The sequence below is a fragment of the Accipiter gentilis genome, chromosome 23 (assembly GCF_929443795.1).
Source record: "Accipiter gentilis chromosome 23, bAccGen1.1, whole genome shotgun sequence".
Lineage (NCBI taxonomy): Eukaryota > Metazoa > Chordata > Aves > Accipitriformes > Accipitridae > Astur > Astur gentilis.
In genome coordinates this window covers 14,088,073-14,106,332 of record NC_064902.1, presented here as the reverse complement: position 1 = coordinate 14,106,332, position 18,260 = coordinate 14,088,073, and the positions used below count along the sequence as shown (strand labels likewise).

Genomic DNA, 18,260 nt, shown 5'->3' with positions numbered 1-18,260 from the left:
TGCGAATGTTTCCTCTGCTGTATTATGGCTCCAAGTAATCTGCCACATTGGAGATAAGTGCATATTTTCTACTATGAAACAGTCTCTGAGCAAGGTACTTCACCTTATATTTTACAACAGGCCAGTAGGTAAACAAAATACTACTTTCTGTCATCTCCTTGACATCTGGGGGTGCTGGTTGACAGCTGGGGGTGCTGGTTGACAGCTGGCTCAATATGAACCAGTAGTGTGCAGAAGATGGCTAAGGCGGCCAAAGGCATCCTGGCCTGTATCAGAAATAGTGTGGCCAGCAGGAGCAGGGAGGTGATTATTTCCCTGTACTCAGCACTGTTGAGACCACACCTTGAGTACTGTGTTCAGTTTTGGGCCCCTCGCTACAGCAAAGACATGGAGGTGCTGGAGTGTGTCCAGAGAAGGGCAACCAAGTCAGTGAGGGGCCTGGACAAATCTTATATGAGGAGCAGCTGAGGGAACTGGGGTTGTTTAGTCTGGGGAAAAGGAGACCTTATCGTTCTCTACAACTGCCTGAAAGGAGGTTGTAGCAAGGTGGGAGTCAGTCTCTTGTCCCAAGTAACAAGTGATAGGACGAGAGGAAATGGCCTCAAGTTGTGCTAGGAGAGGTGTAGACTGGATATTAGAAAAATATTCTTTACTGAAAGGGTTGTCAGGCATTGGAACAGGCTGCTCAGGGAAGTGGTGGAGTCACCATCCCTGGAGGTGTTAAAAAAATGCATAGATGTGGCACTTTAGGACATGGTTTAGCAGGCATGGTGGTGTTGGGTTGATGGTTGGACTTGATCTTAAAGGTCTTTTCCAACCTAAACCATTCTATGATTCTATGATTTTAAGTCTGCAAGTGAACAGGTGATAAATCAAGACTGAAGAGAGCAGGTCACGTGCACCACTGTGTCCTTGTAAGTCAAAACTAGTAGTGAATGCTTTCCTTTTTCTTCCCCAGTAGTCATTTTGCTCCTACTGAGTAAATATCACACACCACTTATCTGCTGGGCTGGGGCTGAAGTTGCTGATGGTATTTCCAGGGTCCCCAGACCTCTTGCCTTCACCTCAGTAGCTGAGATGTATCAAATCTTCACACTGCCCGTTTCCCACCAGTGTCAACAACTGAATAATAAGTTTCAGTCTTAAAGTTGTTTGCTCTCTTGTGACAAACCTGAAAACTCTCCTCAGCCTTATTGTGACTAATGCTCCACCCTTTTTTCCACTTGCCTCTGCACTTCTCATCCCTCCCCTCCCACCATGGCCTCAAATGCACACACAAGCACACACACTTCCAGCCTCAAATGCAATTGAGACTGTGTGATAACTACCTCAGGTGACATGGACTCAGGCCTATGCGCAGGGGAACTCTCAGGGGAGGATACGTTCTAGAGGAGGGAAAAGCATCATGTTATTAATCTACTTAAAAAGTCAAGAAACAAAATAAAATCAATTAAAAAACAAACACAGAGGTTAGCAATGGCTATTCTAAACAAAGACTATCCCAGGAACTGGCCCCAGCCTGGATGGCAAGTCTGTCCATTAAGCGGTTTCTAAACAGAAGGACAGACAGGACAGACAGGAAGGACACAGACAGCATTGGGTTACTGTGTTTCATGCTATAACCTACTACCTAAACCAGAGCACATATATGTTAAGAAAAGCAGCATCTTATTCTTTGCATTTCTGATGCCGTCAGATAGATTTTTGCACCACAAAATATAAAGAAAGACATTTATGGCATTTAGTCCGAGAACATGGGCGAGATGGAAAGCCTGTTTTTGCTCAAAAGGTAAACTAAGATCCCCCAAACACTATAGTGAACTTTCACGGACATTATACTAGAAAACAAAAATGTCTCCTCCAATCCACTGTGGGCAACCTTCCCAGCTAAAGTCAAGAGAATAGGTGAATTCAGCTTCAGAATTTAGAATTCAGGACAGCTTTATGAAATGTATCATCTGAGCACCTATCAGTGGAAGGCAGTGTATGCGTGTGATGGTGTGGTTAAGGCCTCCTTCCCAAGCACTCTCCTCTCCATGCTACTGAGCAGGCCTAAAATAGAATCAGAAAGGAAGAAGGTTTCCCAGAGGTACATTGTCATCAGAGAAATATGGCAGGAGTCACTGCCCTCTGCAAAGCAGAAACACTCAGAAAACTGAGGAATCTCAGAAACTTCTTCGATAAAAACCTTCTGACAAACTCCACAGAAAAAGTAGATGCATGTCATCACACTTCTAGTCACTCCTATGAATATGGGAGAGGCTAAGCATCCTCCAATTTGTTTCCAATATAAAAAGTCCCAAAACTGAGTCTGATAAAACTCAGTCTGTAAAAACCCAGCCAACCAGAGCTTCAGAAGCTTATGATACGAGCTCTTCAGAGAGCAGCTAGGAAATTAATCATGAAGGAAGTTTCTTAAAAGCCACAGCCTTCAAAGATGTATTCCCCAGCAAGCCAGGATGTCAAGCAACATCTTCTGCTCGCTTGAGGAAGCTTGTGAACTGCTGGAAGAACCTTTCTCCTGTTCTCTTCCCAGAGTGCCATAGGACTGAAGTATAAAGCTTTATACATGGGGAGATGTATTCACTCAAGTTAGAATTGATGGTAACTAAATGAAACAGTGATGACATTAAAATAGCAATATTATGAATGAGCTGCATTAAGAGAAATACAAAAGTTTGAACAAAGAAGCCTATGGTCTATTGTGCTGTTAGATTCTTTTCAAGGGGAAAAAAAGGTAAAATGGGCAAGTAAGGTATAGATGCCCAGTGAAATCCAGGCTTCCCATGTCTTACACATGGCAACAGAAATAACTAACACTAAGGTGGGACAGGAAATTAGTGACTAGACTGTGGAGGTCCATGGCAACACTGCCCTGATCTGCCATCTTAACCACAGCAAAGGTAAGGACTGTTTCCAATCAAGCTCTGTGCTTGAAACAGTCTTTCATGTCTCTCCTCAATGCTCTGCAATCTTCCCTGCTAACCTCTACAGATCTGCCTCTCAGACAGCTTACAAGAAAGGGCTCTCAAAGAAAATAATCAAAGGACACTAAGCTAAAAATACCACAAAGGACTGTTTGCGCTGCTGCAAAACAGATGACGGATTCCTGCAAAACAGTCCCTAGTACAGAGCAGTCTGTCACTGCACAAAATATTATTTTTAACTGGCAGAGTGTGAGCAGCTGGCCCGAAGATTCCAATTTTTAAAAAATGAAAATATGCAATACTAGAAAATATAACTAAAACTGCAAACATCACGTCCCCTATTTACAGGCACAGAGCAGCAACACAAAGTGGAAGATCCTAGCTGGATGGATGCTGATAACTCTCACACGGAGTTGAAAGCAAGGGAAACCACCTACACAGACACAGACCGCTCAGCACTTCTGCAAATTTTTGCAAAAGGAAACTTCAAGAAATCAAAGGCATAAGGTATTTTCCTTCTACCTAGTCAAGGGAAAGGAAAATCAAAGGATATAGTGGAAGCTGATGTAAAATATTTCTACCATACATGGGGTTACTGAAAGCTGTTTAGGGAAAGAGAAGCTGAGGATGTCAGACAGCCTTTGAGAAGCGGAGCACTGTTGCACTCTTTGGAAGAGGCAGGGATTGAAAGCCACATTGGCAGAGATTTGAAGTGGCGAAGATGACTAAAGAACACTGAAAAGCCTGCAAAATTTGGGAGCTACTGTGGAGAAATGGAGAAAAGAATTAAGACTATTGTTACTGATAGCTATGAAGTGAGGGGAAGGTGTGCTGCAGCAAGGTTTGACATTTAATAGAGCAGATTTGGCCAGAAGTGGAGTAGAGAAGAAAGACAGCAGTGCTCTTGAGTCTGACACTATGATGCTGCTCAGGAATATAGCCACATACTCAAAAAGAAAGGTGTCCTTAGTGCTACCTCTACTGCAAATATTCCAGTTCCTCTCTTTTTAGCACTCCCAGTCCCCAATCAGATTTACCTCAAACTGTAGTGGAGTATTGCAGCGACTAGCAGCCAGAGAAGGAATTGGTGAGAACATCATGCCATAACCATTGCGACTCTCCTCCTCTCCTGGCAGTGATGAGCAGGGTGTAGCCAGCTGTGGGCTCACTGAGCCAGGAACCAAAGGGATGGGAGGTGGAGGGGTGACGGGAGACAGCGGCCTCAGCAACTTCTTAACATTCTGCTCCATCAAGTAACGAGACTTCCATTTCTTCAGGGGACTCAGCAAGTCTAAAAAACAAACTGAGCTGAGGACAAGGCTGAACCATTAACCTTAACCATGTGCAAATGACACGCTGTCTCCTTCCCCCTACTCCCAGCCCAAATGGAGCCCAAAAGTCTCCAACGTAACTACGAAAGATTCCTAAAAATGAAGTACCTCTGAAGTACTTTTACACCACTCTTGAGGCATGTCTAGATACTGATAACAGAACAACACATAATCAGGAACATACAGTGAACAAGGAAAGGAAATATTTCAACTAGAAGTAAGCACAAAAAGGAGGCAGGGAAGACAGGAAGACATAAAAAGAGGAGAGGGTAGTGGAGGAGAGGGGTCAGAGGACATGTCATTGTCACTGTGCTATGAACAAACCACAACCAGCTCAGTTATCATTACCTGAACCTCATAGTTCCCTATAGGCTACATCAATACAGCCCAAACACATTTTGCTCCCACAAAGGATTAATGCCTTTCCCTCAGGCCTACCCCTTTTCAAAATAGTATCTTTTTTTGATGCTCACTTTTGAAAAAGAAAAAAAAAAGTATTCAGTAAATTCTGCAGTTCAGTTGTTTGTTTCTTCAGGTCTTGCTTAAAGACGTGCATTTATTGGTTCTGGCATTCTGTTAATTTCCTATTCGTCTAACTTTTCAATAATCAGTTCTGTATTATCTGTGTGTTGTCTAGCTTCCCCTCTGTCATCCTTGGAAAACTGATCCCTGACTGGGCAGATCTTCACCCTCTTTCTCTGGAGAAAGATTCAGACACAATATTTAACCATTCTGCTTCTTTACTCATAGATTTTAGCTTCTCCATCTTTGAGATTTACTTAATCCTTCACTTATTACATACGTGCCTTCCTATAGTCAGTAGATATTTAGTTGTCCATCTAACAGCATCCTGCTGAAAAGAGATGATATTGTACCCTTCCCCTCCACCCTCCATTGGACAACTGATCACACAGCACTAAGGTTGATGATGCAAGATAAAGTGATAATCTTTTCACAGGAAAATACTGAGAAACTTTATACATTCTCAAGCTAGAATGGGTCTGCGGAAATTTGAATGAATGGCAAAGTAACATTCCCACCTGCCATAAAGCTGTGCCATCAAGCAGCAGTACACATTAAAATGTCATCCTCTACAGCTGCCCTTGTTATTCAGCACCTTCCCAGTTTCACTCAAGCGCCCACGCTGCCCTGATGGTGCTGAGCACTTACCTGTGTCATCTTTGCAGATGCTGGAAGAACTGCTGTTCTCGTTACTTTGGTATAGACACTGGGTTCTGTTCTCTTGCGGAGCTGGTGAGGTCTGAGTCATCCCCTCTTCCAGGGCTTGTTTGATCCAGCGCTGAAACAGAACGAGACTACATAAACGTGCAACCCCTCCGGTACTTTCTATGTAATCTTGCAGGATGCACTCAAACTCCTACACTTCTGTGCAGCAGGGCAGACTGCTCAGAACACTGATATTACCTCCTTCGCATGCGCTCAGACAGGAACCCGTTAGAACACAGCTGTTAGCACTGAGTCTACCACCTACTGTGATGGGGCTGACTATGTGCTCTTGATGAGATGTATTCTGGGGATCAGCAGTCTTCAGCAATAACACAAAGATAAGTAAAGAGCAAATTATAAATAGATAAAATGCAGAACTCTGGCAGCTAAAAACTATCAAAAGCAATCTTAATTAAAAGAAAAGGGAGATAAATATGATACTATCTTAAACCCCTGTTTTTTTGCAAAAAAGCTGTTTCCTGCCCATGAGCACAAACATACTGTCCCCCTGCCCCACTAAGGCATATTACAGCTTAACACAGATACTGCTCTAACAATTCCAGCAGAGAAATAGCTGAGTTTAATCACATAACAATTCTTCCAGGACTGTGCTTGCTGCCAGAAACAAAGAGCAAAAATATCTGATAAAATGCAAGCAGCAGTTTTCAAGGGGGCTAAACCCAGAAGAGAATAATAAAGGCAAATCTTTTCTTCAACTACTAATAAAAGAGATAAAAGTCACAGTGGTCTTCTGAATATGGACAATAAAGAATGTTTCACATCTCATGCAAGTGAACACGAATTGAAGTCTCAGCAAATCAGCTGCTGCAGTGGGTGTGCTAGCCCTTTATCTTGATACAAACTGACTCCTGGTGGCATGCAGGAAACCTTTGCTTACTCTACTATAAAAAATAACTGCAACAATATAAGGAAAAACACCCAGGTGATTCAGTAAAATGACAGCAAACTGCTGAAAAAAAACAAACAGTAACTTGCATTTGTGTAGTTTACTCAAGGGACTTGCTTTACCAGCCTTTGCTTCTCCCAGAGAGGTTTAAAATCGTAAGTTTACCTTTCAGTAATCCACAGTTCATCTGCATGCCAGCAATAGGTATCCTATTACGAGATATACGTATATGTCTTATGATTCCTCAGAGCTATCACGAAAGTGCATCAGTAACTCAGTGGCCACAATCCTCAAAGTGAAAACTTCAATACGAGGATGAAGAGCAGGTGTCAGGATCTATTTTGATGGCCTTCACTACTGTACAGCAGACGCTTCTTTGTTCAAATATAACTCAATGGATTCCACTGTGGCCACCAGGAAAAGTGAGAAGTGCCAGCCAGTCTGAAGCACTGCTACCTCAAATGCAGCATCTGATCTGACAGCCAAGTCACTGTACAATGTGTGATTAACGTGAGCACGTTATACAGTTCAGTTTCCTTGTGAGGTTCAGACATTGGCATGCTTTGGACGCAAACTGAGATCATCAGCTGAGGTTTTTTGGCACTGTCCTCAGTAGTTTAAGGAAGAGGTCTGCTGACAATCCAAGAAAATATGTGATCTATTTCAACAGCCTTTATAAATCAGCCTTCTGACTGAGTAGTCAGAAGCACACAAGACAGAAAGACCAGGTCTTGAGAGAGCAATGTCTTCAAGTTCTGGACCATTTCTAGAGCTCAGCTGGCTGAAAAGGAGGTTTTCCCTGTGAGGGTATTCTAAATGTTCCTGAACATGAGAAGCAGACTTTTTCTACATCTCCAGACTGTTAGTGATAAAAACACCTAATGCTACCAAGTGTTTTCCATGAAAAATCTGGGGAACTCCTGCAAAAGGGATGAAACCCCTTACTAGAACAGTTATTGGTTATTTACTTTCAAAAAGTAGAAATCTAACAAATTACTTTCTGCAACATCTGTTCAGGACATAGAAACTTTCAGTATTTTATTAATTATTTAGATAATGGAACAGGTAGTGTACTTAAGTTTTCAGATGATGCCAGCCTAGGAGAAACAAGAACATGCTAGAAGACAGTATTCAAGATTTCCTACTAAACTAGGAAATGTATGTGGAAAACTAGGATGCAGCTTAGCATAGGCTAGAACAAAGTACCACATAAAGCCAGAAACAATAATTTCTAAAATTACAAGCTCAAAAACTAATGGGTTGTTCTAACAAACATAGTAAATCACGAACTGAACACAAATCTAAATCAACATGTCAAAGAAAACTCAGTCGTCATAGTGGGATGCACAAAATGGGTATAGGCTACAGAACACAGAGCAACTTTCTGCTTTGAAAATGCCCCAGCTGCAACACAACATCCAGTTTTGGACACTCAGCTTCAGGGAAGATGCGGACTAAATGGAAGTCATCCATAGTGAGACTAGTCCATTCCCTCTCCAGCTCTAAGAATTATCATATGACTAGAAAACAGCCAAACGTAGCAAGAGATTGGAAGACTTGTTGCATGACAACAGTTTTCACTGAATTGGGAGCTTGCTGGCTAGTTGTACAGCAAATGCACTGAGCAGAGAACTTGGAATAACTCTGCCAGTTTTGCTCTGGGTGCTTCTCTTTTCCCTGAGGCTCAAAGACACTGTTAAGATTCAAAAAAGCAGCTTGAACCTTGCAATTCTCAGCTTAATGATGCATGGGGAGGTCGCCCAGGCACAAGGAAACAAACATGGTTTTGTTCATATGAGTACATACGAACCATCAAGAGCTTTACCTATGAAGAAAATACTGAAGAGACCCTTAGTTTCTTTTTGTAGGTGCCTGTTAGGGCATGACAACAAATTGGCTGAAGGTGGAAACAGAAAAGTCCAAAGCTTCTCTCTGGAAAAAGTCCCTCAAAGGAAGGCAAAGAAACCAGGACATGGTACCTGACTTCAAAAACTACCAAGACTGGAAGACCAGAAAGGATTTCCATAAAATTGTTCTCAGGTAATCACACAGGAACTGGAAAAGCCCCTGAGCAAAGCTGACAGGTGATAGGGAAGATGGATTCTGATAAAAATCTGACTGAGCAAACTAACCTGAACTACTCTTTCCCTGTGGATAGCTAAATGCTAGGCACTTACTGGCCACATACCATCACTGGAGGAATGAAGTCCTCAGCTTCGCTCAGTTCAGGCTTCCTACACAGCCACAAGTATCTGTTGTAGATAGACAGTCTATGATCCCAAACAAAGAGCTGTGCACTTGCTCTTGTGAACAGGCAAACTCAAAGCTTTGCTAAACAACAAAGGCTCTCCAAGGACAATGGATCTTGACTGAGGTACTGTATTCTTCAGGTCTTTTGCAACACTGTCCTATCCCCACAATGCCAACCAGCCTCTGACTGTGAAAGTAGTAACATATGCAACAATTAAAACTCCTTGAATCGCATATGCTGGATAATAAACAGCCACTGCAGATTTGAAAGTACATGTTTCTAAGAGGAGAGTCACAGAACAGTTCTACCATGGTAAAAGGTAACTATGAAGACTGAACTCCAGCTAGGAGAAGGTCAGCAGAAAGTCTGGAGACTGCACCGACACGTCAGGCAAGACCAGCTCAGCAGGAATACATGGAAATAGGCTCAAAGAGGACACAACAACTTTGCAAAGGTGCCAGTAAGAGTTTGATCAGTATATAGCCCCTGAAAGTAAGACATGAGCAAACATACCTTTTTACAGGAACTGTAAATTCCATCCAACAGAAAGGGCCTTCGACGTCTCTCAGGATTAAAAGGCGAACCAAAACGAATGTAGTGTTTAGGTGTGGTACAAATCAGAGGAGAGTGGATGAGACCTGGCAACATATTTAAGGTAGTTGCCAAAACTGTTGGGTCTGTAGTAATGCGCAGAGGGCATTCAATAGGGCACTCCTGCTTTTCTGCCTTGTCATTCAGCCATTCTGTAACAAGATACTGAAGGAGAAAACACACACGTCAGTGCAACTAGCACAGGTGAAGAGGAAAGGTAACATGGCACAAAGGCGTATGGGGAAGCAATGCTCAGATCAGTCCGCATGCTAAAACTTCTCTTCCTCCTTAACAAGAAGGAAGACAGCCAGGACTTCCTGCATCAAACCCAATTCTCATCTGTTAGAGGCACAACAGGTAATCCAGCTTTACAGAAGGTTCTCCCAAAACTTGATCACCTTGTTCAAAACTAGTTTCTAGTTGTAAGCCTAAATGTATTAATGGCTAATTTATGCCCAGTGTGTGGCAGCTGCCTACTAGCTTCTGCTATTTTTTGTCCTTTCCTTTCCAAGTTCCTCCCAGCTTGTGCATTGTAGTCCACAGTCACATTCCCTCTTGGTCTTCAATTCTAAGATGAAAGCTAACCTCTTTGACTTTGTCGTAAACAAATACACTCCAGCCTGATGCCCCATCCCATCCCAAAAAGATACTGCCACTGATTCCCACACCAAACATTTTTATGCCATTCTAAATTTATTTTTAAATTCCAACTAATCTTCAGTCCATAATGGCTCCATTTTTCTCTCTTTGTTCTCTTGCTGGTATACACAAAAGAACCTTTGTTTTACTATCCTTCACAAGATGCAACACCCTGGTTATTTCAAGGTGGTGGTGTTTTTTCAAGCAAGTCTCACTACATCTCTATGCTGCTTTATTTAAGGTAACTTTCTTGGTTGACAGTTGGGAATATGTGGAAAACGTCTTAAGATCATATGTATCCAACCTTTTCTAATAAACATCCTTTCTTTTCAGTCCAAACACTAGTGCTCTTTTCCAAACTATCAGCATCTAGTTTTTAAATGACAGCTACTACATCAGAGTTGTAACAACCACTTTTGCATGCTGCTGACAAAAGCTTTTGCTAGCCTACTATGCATAGATCCGAACACATCAGCTCTCCCCGTATTTCTATTAGTACCTTGTTCCCCTGCAAAAACACAAACAGCTTGCTGTCCTCATGGCCTTTGCCAGCCATCTCCCAAGCCTCTTGTTGCCCTCCACACCAGCATTGAAACATCTGCTTTTTGCTTCCCTCACCCAGGGCTTAGCCTCATCACCCAATTCCTTATGTTGCCAAGCCCTTCCAACCCTTCTCTCCCAGAGCTCCTCAAGCTGGAAGCAGTATCTTCCCCACATACACATATACAGGTGTATAATTTGCCTCTTTCTAGACTCTTTGCCATACCCGAAAATGAGATCCTTCCTGTTGCACCTGTACCACCCTGTTGGTATCTAAGGTCTATGTAGACTTGCTGCAAAGATCAGCTAATTTCTTTTTCTGATTGTTTTGTGTAGAGTTGAGCAGCTAGATGCTAAACCATGATGAGGGCTCTTAGCCACTATAGAAGAAATAATACAAAGTCACATAATTCCAACCGTTTTGAAGAACTGTTTCTCCTGAACCAACTTTTCCCCAAAGGCCACACAAAACCTTCTTTGCCCCTCTCCAGTTTGAGCACTCAATCATATTTACCTTTTTAGTTTTGGGGTACTTTACTGCAGCTCGATTAGACTGAGATCCTGCAGCCAGGATAGCAGTTGGGTCAGATCCCATCAACTGTCTGCCTTCTCCTGGACCTTCTACATTGCTGACATCTGTTGTGGTTACCAAGCTGGCAGTGCTTCCTTCCTCTGGGACAGCCTGTGTGAGTTCAGCTTGCTGGGAACTGGCTTGTTTCTGCCTTCTCAGTCTTTGTGCTGAACTGGTCCGGTATCGAGAGAAGCGACTTTTCGGTCGGGGTCTGGAGGGTTTGGCTGGAGCTGGCTTAGTAACTGTTTTTTCGGGGACAGCATCCTACAATATAAACTGTCATTAGTCCGAGCACCTCTAAGTATTCTTTTTCTGTGCATACAGGATCAAGGATTGAGATTTATTTATTGACACTACCTGACTCATAAAATCTGGTTGGACTCTGTTTGTATTGGCTCATAAGGGCTTTGAGGGCCCTTCTAAAACACTGGCACATTATATTTTTGTCTGCTGTGTTCTTAAAGGGATCAACCAGAACACTGGTCTTAAGGAAGAAAGCAGCAGTATGAAACGTGCCACTTGTCTCAAGGTAACTGCTCTTAATCCTGATGTGAGTTGACATGTATCATTCCAGGCAAGCATCTGTACCCTACCATATAATGGGAACACAAGCATCCAAAGTAGACCAGGCCAAAAAACCCAAAGAAAAAGCAAAAGAATTCCTCAAGTCACTGCAGTTACGCATTCAACTTAACCTCACACTAGTACAGAATGGGCCCACTTGGTGAAGGAGCTAGGCTTGTTCAGCCCAGAGAAGAGATGACTTAAGGGGACCTTATAGCAGTGTTCCTACATCCAGACTGAAGCCACCAAGATGCAGGACGCAGTGGTGCACCAATGTACAGACACTGAAATGAGAGGTTCAGACTAGATAAAAGGCACAATTTTTTCACCATGAGAACAGTAATGAATTGGAAGAGGCTTCCCAGAAGGGCTGTGCAATCTCCATCCTTGGATGTATTCAAGACAAGACTGGGTAAAACACTGGCCAATCTGGTCTGACCTCAGAGCTGATCCTGCCTGACGCAGAATGGATTAGAGACCCCATGAAGCTCCTCCCAACCTGAACGATCTTATGATCGGGTATGCTGCATCTGAGCTTGGTACAAGCTATTAAACAGTCCTATCTTCATCTTACCACTACTTGTGAAGACCGTCGTGTGTTCACCCCAGTATTGCTGTTACTGTTAGAAACATTTGGAGCAGCAGCACTTAGTGCTGAACTTCCATCTTCAGTTTCAGGAGTCTCTGTTTTTATTTCCTCCAGCTCAGGAGCTTCAGAATTGGTGCTGATTTCAGCATCAGTGCTGTTACGGTCTGATGGTTGCTCTCGTCTCCTCTTTCTCTTTTCCAAGTTTTCAAACATGTGCATGATGGCTTCTACCTTCCTGTCTTCCCGGGACTAGAACACAAGAGTAAATGTAAGTCAGAACTGCAAATTATGCACATAAAGAGGAGGAGGCAAGAACAGATATGGGATGCAGCACAGGAAGAACAACTGCCAAATAGCAATGACAAGAGCCAGAAAGGGGACAGAGAGAAGCAGTTCTTTTCAGATATTTGCATTTTTCAACATGGCAAATTTCCCAGAATAACAACATCATAATCATGTGTTCATAGAGTAACTAGAAGAACTAGACTTTGTTCCTAAATAGGACCACTTAGACACTACTGAGTTATATTTATAAAATAGCCACAAGGAAAAGCATAATTTTGAAGAACTAAAAACCATAAGAAAGAATAAATAGAGTGAAGAGACAACTTGGAAACAAATAGAACTACTCGCTAATGACCAGAAGCAAACAGAAGCCAAGGGCAACAGAAGCAAATCAGTAATATGCAGCAAGTAAAACACACCACACAAACTGACTAAAATGATTCAGATTGATTCCTTCCTGGCGTCCAGAGATCACCCAGCTCAAAACCAAAAGCTCTTGTCTAAGCAGCTTACAGAGTGGATAAGAAAAACAGAACATGAAAGAACAGAGAGGCAAAACAAAGGTATTTATTAGGTAAACAGAAAAGACAGGAAATCTTATCACCTAGCTGTGTCAGAAATAATTGGTAATTATGCATGTAAAAGGCCCAGTACAATAATGCTGCAGTAACTGCCAAAACCTAGGCTGAATCAAGCGAATTTTATAAGAAGTGGTGTCAAGTGCCTTCTGAGACTTGTCATGGAGGAGAAAGTATCTTGAAGCACACGGCAGTACTCAATCACAGCAGCCTGGCCTTTACAGTTTTCTGTTAAAAAATATTCAATACACACACACAGAATTAGAGACTAGGAAAACTATAGATACAGGTATTTACCTGGTGCCAAGTATAGAAAACTGGATCTCATTAAAGCAGATTAACTGGTGCAACATACAGGAACAGAGCTTACAGGCTCATGGGAAACTAACACTTCACTTAGGCTTCTTCAACTATACTGTCCCAGAAAGAGATCAGCTTCCTGGCATTAAAATGAAATCTTCCCTCCAAGCTTAAAGGCCAGTCTGATGGATGACTGCTTTTATTCAAATTCCAATAGAAACTGACTGCTTTATCTTGTCTGTTCTAAAAAAATCCATGAGATAATGCAAAGACCTCTCTGCTGGATGGCCCTCGGCTCTGCAATTTGCTGCACTATCTTAACTTTTAAAGCATTCTCAGGAAATTTACACATAGATGATCTGTATCTCCAATCAGAGAAAGACAGGTGATTAAGGTATTTGAGGGAACTCCTAGCTCCACTACATTTGTTGGCTGGTAAAAGGAGGGGAGCACTTTTTCTTTTTTTCCTCCTTGGGTTTTTGGTTGGTTGTTTGTTTTTTTTCGTTTGGGGTTGTCTTTGTTTTGTTGGGTTTTTTTGCTTTGTTTTTTTACTTTGTTCTGGTTTTTTTTTTGTTCTTTTTTTTTTTTTTTTTTTTTTTTGGTTTAAATTAATGTATTAAGTAGAGCCAGAACAGCTCCATTCACATGCATAAAACATTCTAATCCAAGGGGTAATCCCAGGTGCCATAAGAAGCACAAGAAAAAAAACCCTGCTCTACTCAGTATCGAAGGTGGCTAAGAAGGGACTTTGTTATCAAAGATCCAAGAGCACTAAGAAATATTTTGATCAAGAAGACCGATTCAGACAACAATGATTTAGGAGCACAAAGGGATCTCCTAATAACACAGCAAATTTTGTTGACTTGTGCCAGTAGTGCTGTTGGTGGTCTACCCCTCTTTAATAACTTCTGCCACTTGATCCTACCCTTTTCCCACATGGCAAACCTAACACAGCAAAATGTGTCACGTTTTAACAAAAATCAGGTTCCAGTTCATCATATGATCTAGTTGAAGATGTCCCTGCTCGCTTGCATGGGCGGTTAGACTAGATGACCTTTAAAAGGTCCCTTCCAACCCAAACTATTATATGATTCTATGATTCTATATAGCTCCAGAAATTCTTGTACTGGCAATAAGAAAGGGCAGCAGGAACATAAAAACGGTGCGATTACCTTTTTGGAATCCGGTGCTAATCATTTTGTTAATGGTATGTTTTAGACTATAGAATAGCCCTGAAAGTTACAGTTAAACCTTTCAATCAGGAAACAAACCTGTCCTATACCTTCTAATCTGCAGCACTCTAACATAAATCCTGTTATGTGGAGTCAATCTGGGTGGTTTTCAGTTGGTTTTTTTTGTTGGTGGTTTTGTTTTTTTAATAAAATTACTGAAGACCACTGACAGTTGGAATTTGTGTTGAAACAAGTGAAATAACCAACTGGACATGCTGGTCACTGCATGAAGCAAGTCCTAAGGGGGATGATACCCAGACTGAGAAAGGTACTTGCCCGGCGGCTGTGGACCAAGGCTCCCTGTTCATCTACAGGCTCCTCCTTCTCCCCTTCTTGTTTCTCCTCCTTCTCTGCCACCTGAAAGAGAAGCCCAGACTTAGTATGTCAGACAAAATCTGGTACTGTTTTAAAGTTATCAAGATGCCTAGGGTAATCTAAGGTGCTAAAAATTTAAAAAAAGGCCTCCTACAGTTTCTGTTCTGAAGATCCCAGTGCTGTACTGGATCAGATTCCACAGCACTGAATAATAAAAACATACATATAACAAAGTGTCAAGGGTTTTACCTCATTGTCACTGACTGCTGCAGGTCCCTCAGGAACTTCCTCCGTTTGTTGACTGCTGTTCTCATCTGATGCAACGCCCTGCTGTTCCATTTCTAGTTCCTTTCGACGGGCTTTTCGCCGGCGTGTTTCTGCCCCAATCAGTGTGCCTAAAACAGGTGGAGGTAGGTGTTCTGCAGCATTTGGGCTACGTTTCTGCACAGGGCAATTCCGGTTCCCCTTGTGACACGCACAGTCCACTTTATAGTTGCTGCTCCAAAACACAAACATAATTTGTGTCACTCTTCATTTCTCAACCCTTGTACAGAGACATTCAATGCATCTCCTACTAAACATCTCACCACGTGCCAAAGCAAGGACAGCAGGCTACCTTATGGCCTCTATTGTAGAATATGCCAGCAGAACTGGACAGAATAGCCGGAAAATGCAATTCAGTAGAAAACGGAGCAAAATGTAGAATGCGAGGAAAGGGCTGGAGGAAGATGTCCAGTCCAGGAGGGCAGTGGAGAGCTCCTGGGCGAGGTGAAGGACTCACCAGATGTTGTACTCATAGTCAAAGGCGATGGTAACCTCTGTGTCCTTGGCAATGGTGGCAACAGCATAGATACACAGGTGGATCATCCCATCAGCAATCACATGACGAACCTTGTTAAACAAAGTAGAGAGAAACTAACATCTCCACAAGTTGCACTTCTTTCTTTCAAGAGGGAAGCCTCCTTCTGCGAAGTAGCTCTTATCTATTCCATGAATAATTATCCTAAATTTTCCATAGGGAAAAGGCCTGCTTCACTGCTCTTGTCTCATCCTGTGCTTTTCCACTTACTACCACCTGCTTACCCTAACTATCATTCTGCAGCCAAAGAAAAGCCATAAAAGAGACCTTTTCCTTCCAAAGAAAAACATCATGTTCCCAAACTTTCTCATCTTCCAAGTATAAACCATCAAACAAGCAAGAGATGCACAGAATCTACCCCATTTACTGCATTTTAAGTTTGAATATTTATAAAAAGGGAAGGCACTAAGCCTGTGTAAAACATGTATTTGCAATTACAGTGATGGTGAAGAGCGAATTTACCTCTGCATTTGGAGTGCAGGAACGCCTGATGAACCTGGCATCATTACCAAAGGTGCGGGCATCAACACACATTTCAACGCCATTGAACTTGGAGTAGAACAGCACAAAGGGATATGGCCTGGAGAAGTAACAGAATGTCTCAATCCCAAAATACCCAATTCCCATGGCACTTATAACCGGTATCCCTCACTTCACTGGAAGCAGCGCTTCCATCAGTGCTATTGCTCTGGACACTTATGCGCTTCCATCATCACAGTTTAACAAAGGGTTTTGGTCCATAAACAGAGCATCAAGCTGAGGTTGTATATTTGATTTCACATTTCTATGGATGGCACAGCTGTCAAGGCCCCTGTAAGTGTGCATTACCCCATAGAGACACTAGTGTCTCCGTGCCATGATGCTCTCATACTAATCACTTCATAGTACTCTTACTTTTTGAAGAAATGCCCATTGACCTCGAATTGCTGTCGTAACATAACCTTCCCTCGATACTCAATTATGAGGGTATCTAGTGCCAAGTCTCTTGCTGCCCTCAGGATCTTGCGGTGCTTCTGAACACGAGTCACCCTTCCCAGCTGCAGCTGTAACAAACACCAGAGCAAAATATGAGAATTTAAACCAAAGGCCTCTAACTCATGAAGAATATTTTACCTACATGAAAAGAAAAATTACTCTAGTAGCAACACACTCTAGAGTAGAAACTCTGCAGGCAAATATATTGTTTATTCTGTAACAGTTTAGTAATAAACCAATGTCCTTGATAATATTTATCAAAAGCAAAGAGTATTTATTCCTTTCCTTCACAAGTAAGTCTCACAAATCAGACCAAGTATTTCAGTCTTGCAGCTAGGAGGCATAACCAGACCTGTCAGTTGCTGCTAACAGGGAACTGCTCTACAATTAGGACCACTTTCACAGCCAGAATAACTCAAATCTTCCCTAAATTGTGGGTTGTCACAGATTCAGATGAAAAAACACAACCTTTTCCTTCTACAGAGGATGGTAAATTCTAGCTAACAGGCCAAAGACTTAAACTGGCAATTTCCATCTCCATCCAGAAACTTCTCTTCATTTGCCTGCTCAACTAGTGCTGTTCGCTTTTTTTTTTAAATTAAGAAATAAATTTTTAACTAAGTAGTGACAGTTTGCTGAATCTTCTTTACGTTAAAGTCTACAGTTCTGTTACAATGGATTTTCACAACAATGCGTCTTGACAGTATGAAACCACAACTTTCTTCAAGCACAGACATCCAAATACGACACATTTTACAGATTAATGGCAGGGATATTATAAGCACTAGGGCATAGGAAAGACTTCTTCAATAAAAACAAAGTGCTTTTCCTGCTTAACAGATTGAACCTCTCTGCAAGTAAAAATTACGTGAAGATGGGTGGCTGCCTCACCACAAGAGCTATGCCTGCTCTTTCCTAAGCATGCTGTTCACTGCTCATAAGGACCAGGTTTTGATACTTTTCCAGAGTGAATTGAGGCATAAGTGTTCTTACTTCAGTAATAATGACAGTCTTCTACCTAAATTAGAAGTAAGCCACAAGATTTTATTAAATGCAAGCTCCCAACTTTTCCTGATAAAACTGTCTTGTTAGAAACAGCTACTGCACAGTCTGCTCAAATGGATAAAAATCACATTAGCTTAAGAAGGGACTCAATCTGGACAGCAACAGAATGCATGACATTCTAACCTTGTGAAAATAAAGTTAATGCCTTAAGGCAGCACTCAGTACTGGGAACCAAACAAAACCCTCCGTATTAACCATATGAAAGAATTGAACCACAGATTTTATTTTTTTTTGGTAGCAATCTTGACTGTGCTCTGAATGAAACCTCTTTGGGAAGATGACTTTCATTGTTTTAATATGACATTATACTGCAGATCTTGGATCAGCCAGTAAAGTAAGATCTATGTGTCGACTTCTCTCACTCAGGTCCAGGATAAATATAGCTTTATAAAAATATTCATTTGAAACCTATGCAGACAGGAGTAGTGGTCTTGCTATTCCAGATCTCCTTTTAAGAGATATACCCAGTGCTACATTTAGCAAGCCTACAGGGTATATCTCTTTTTTTATACCA

General features: G+C 41.9%; 1 protein-coding gene across 7 annotated transcripts in view; it reads right to left on the bottom strand.

Annotated features, from left to right (window-relative positions):
• SETD5 (SET domain containing 5) overlaps window positions 1-18,260 on the bottom strand; it is a 70,022-nt gene that overhangs the window by 12,722 nt on the left and 39,040 nt on the right. For all 7 annotated transcript variants that reach the window (XR_007509259.1, XM_049826170.1, XM_049826172.1 and 4 more), the window contains 11 exons: window positions 16,601-16,749; window positions 16,169-16,286; window positions 15,629-15,738; window positions 15,097-15,343; window positions 14,809-14,889; window positions 12,123-12,386; window positions 10,928-11,248; window positions 9,157-9,399; window positions 5,429-5,558; window positions 3,965-4,218; window positions 1,329-1,385 (listed from right to left, as the gene is read on the bottom strand). Coding sequence is in view for 6 of the 7 variants with exons in the window: in XM_049826170.1 (XP_049682127.1) it covers window positions 1,329-1,385; window positions 3,965-4,218; window positions 5,429-5,558; window positions 9,157-9,399; window positions 10,928-11,248; window positions 12,123-12,386; window positions 14,809-14,889; window positions 15,097-15,343; window positions 15,629-15,738; window positions 16,169-16,286; window positions 16,601-16,749 (1,974 nt within the window). In the remaining variant the exon portion in view is untranslated. The remainder of the gene's footprint in view (window positions 1-1,328; window positions 1,386-3,964; window positions 4,219-5,428; window positions 5,559-9,156; window positions 9,400-10,927; window positions 11,249-12,122; window positions 12,387-14,808; window positions 14,890-15,096; window positions 15,344-15,628; window positions 15,739-16,168; window positions 16,287-16,600; window positions 16,750-18,260) is intronic.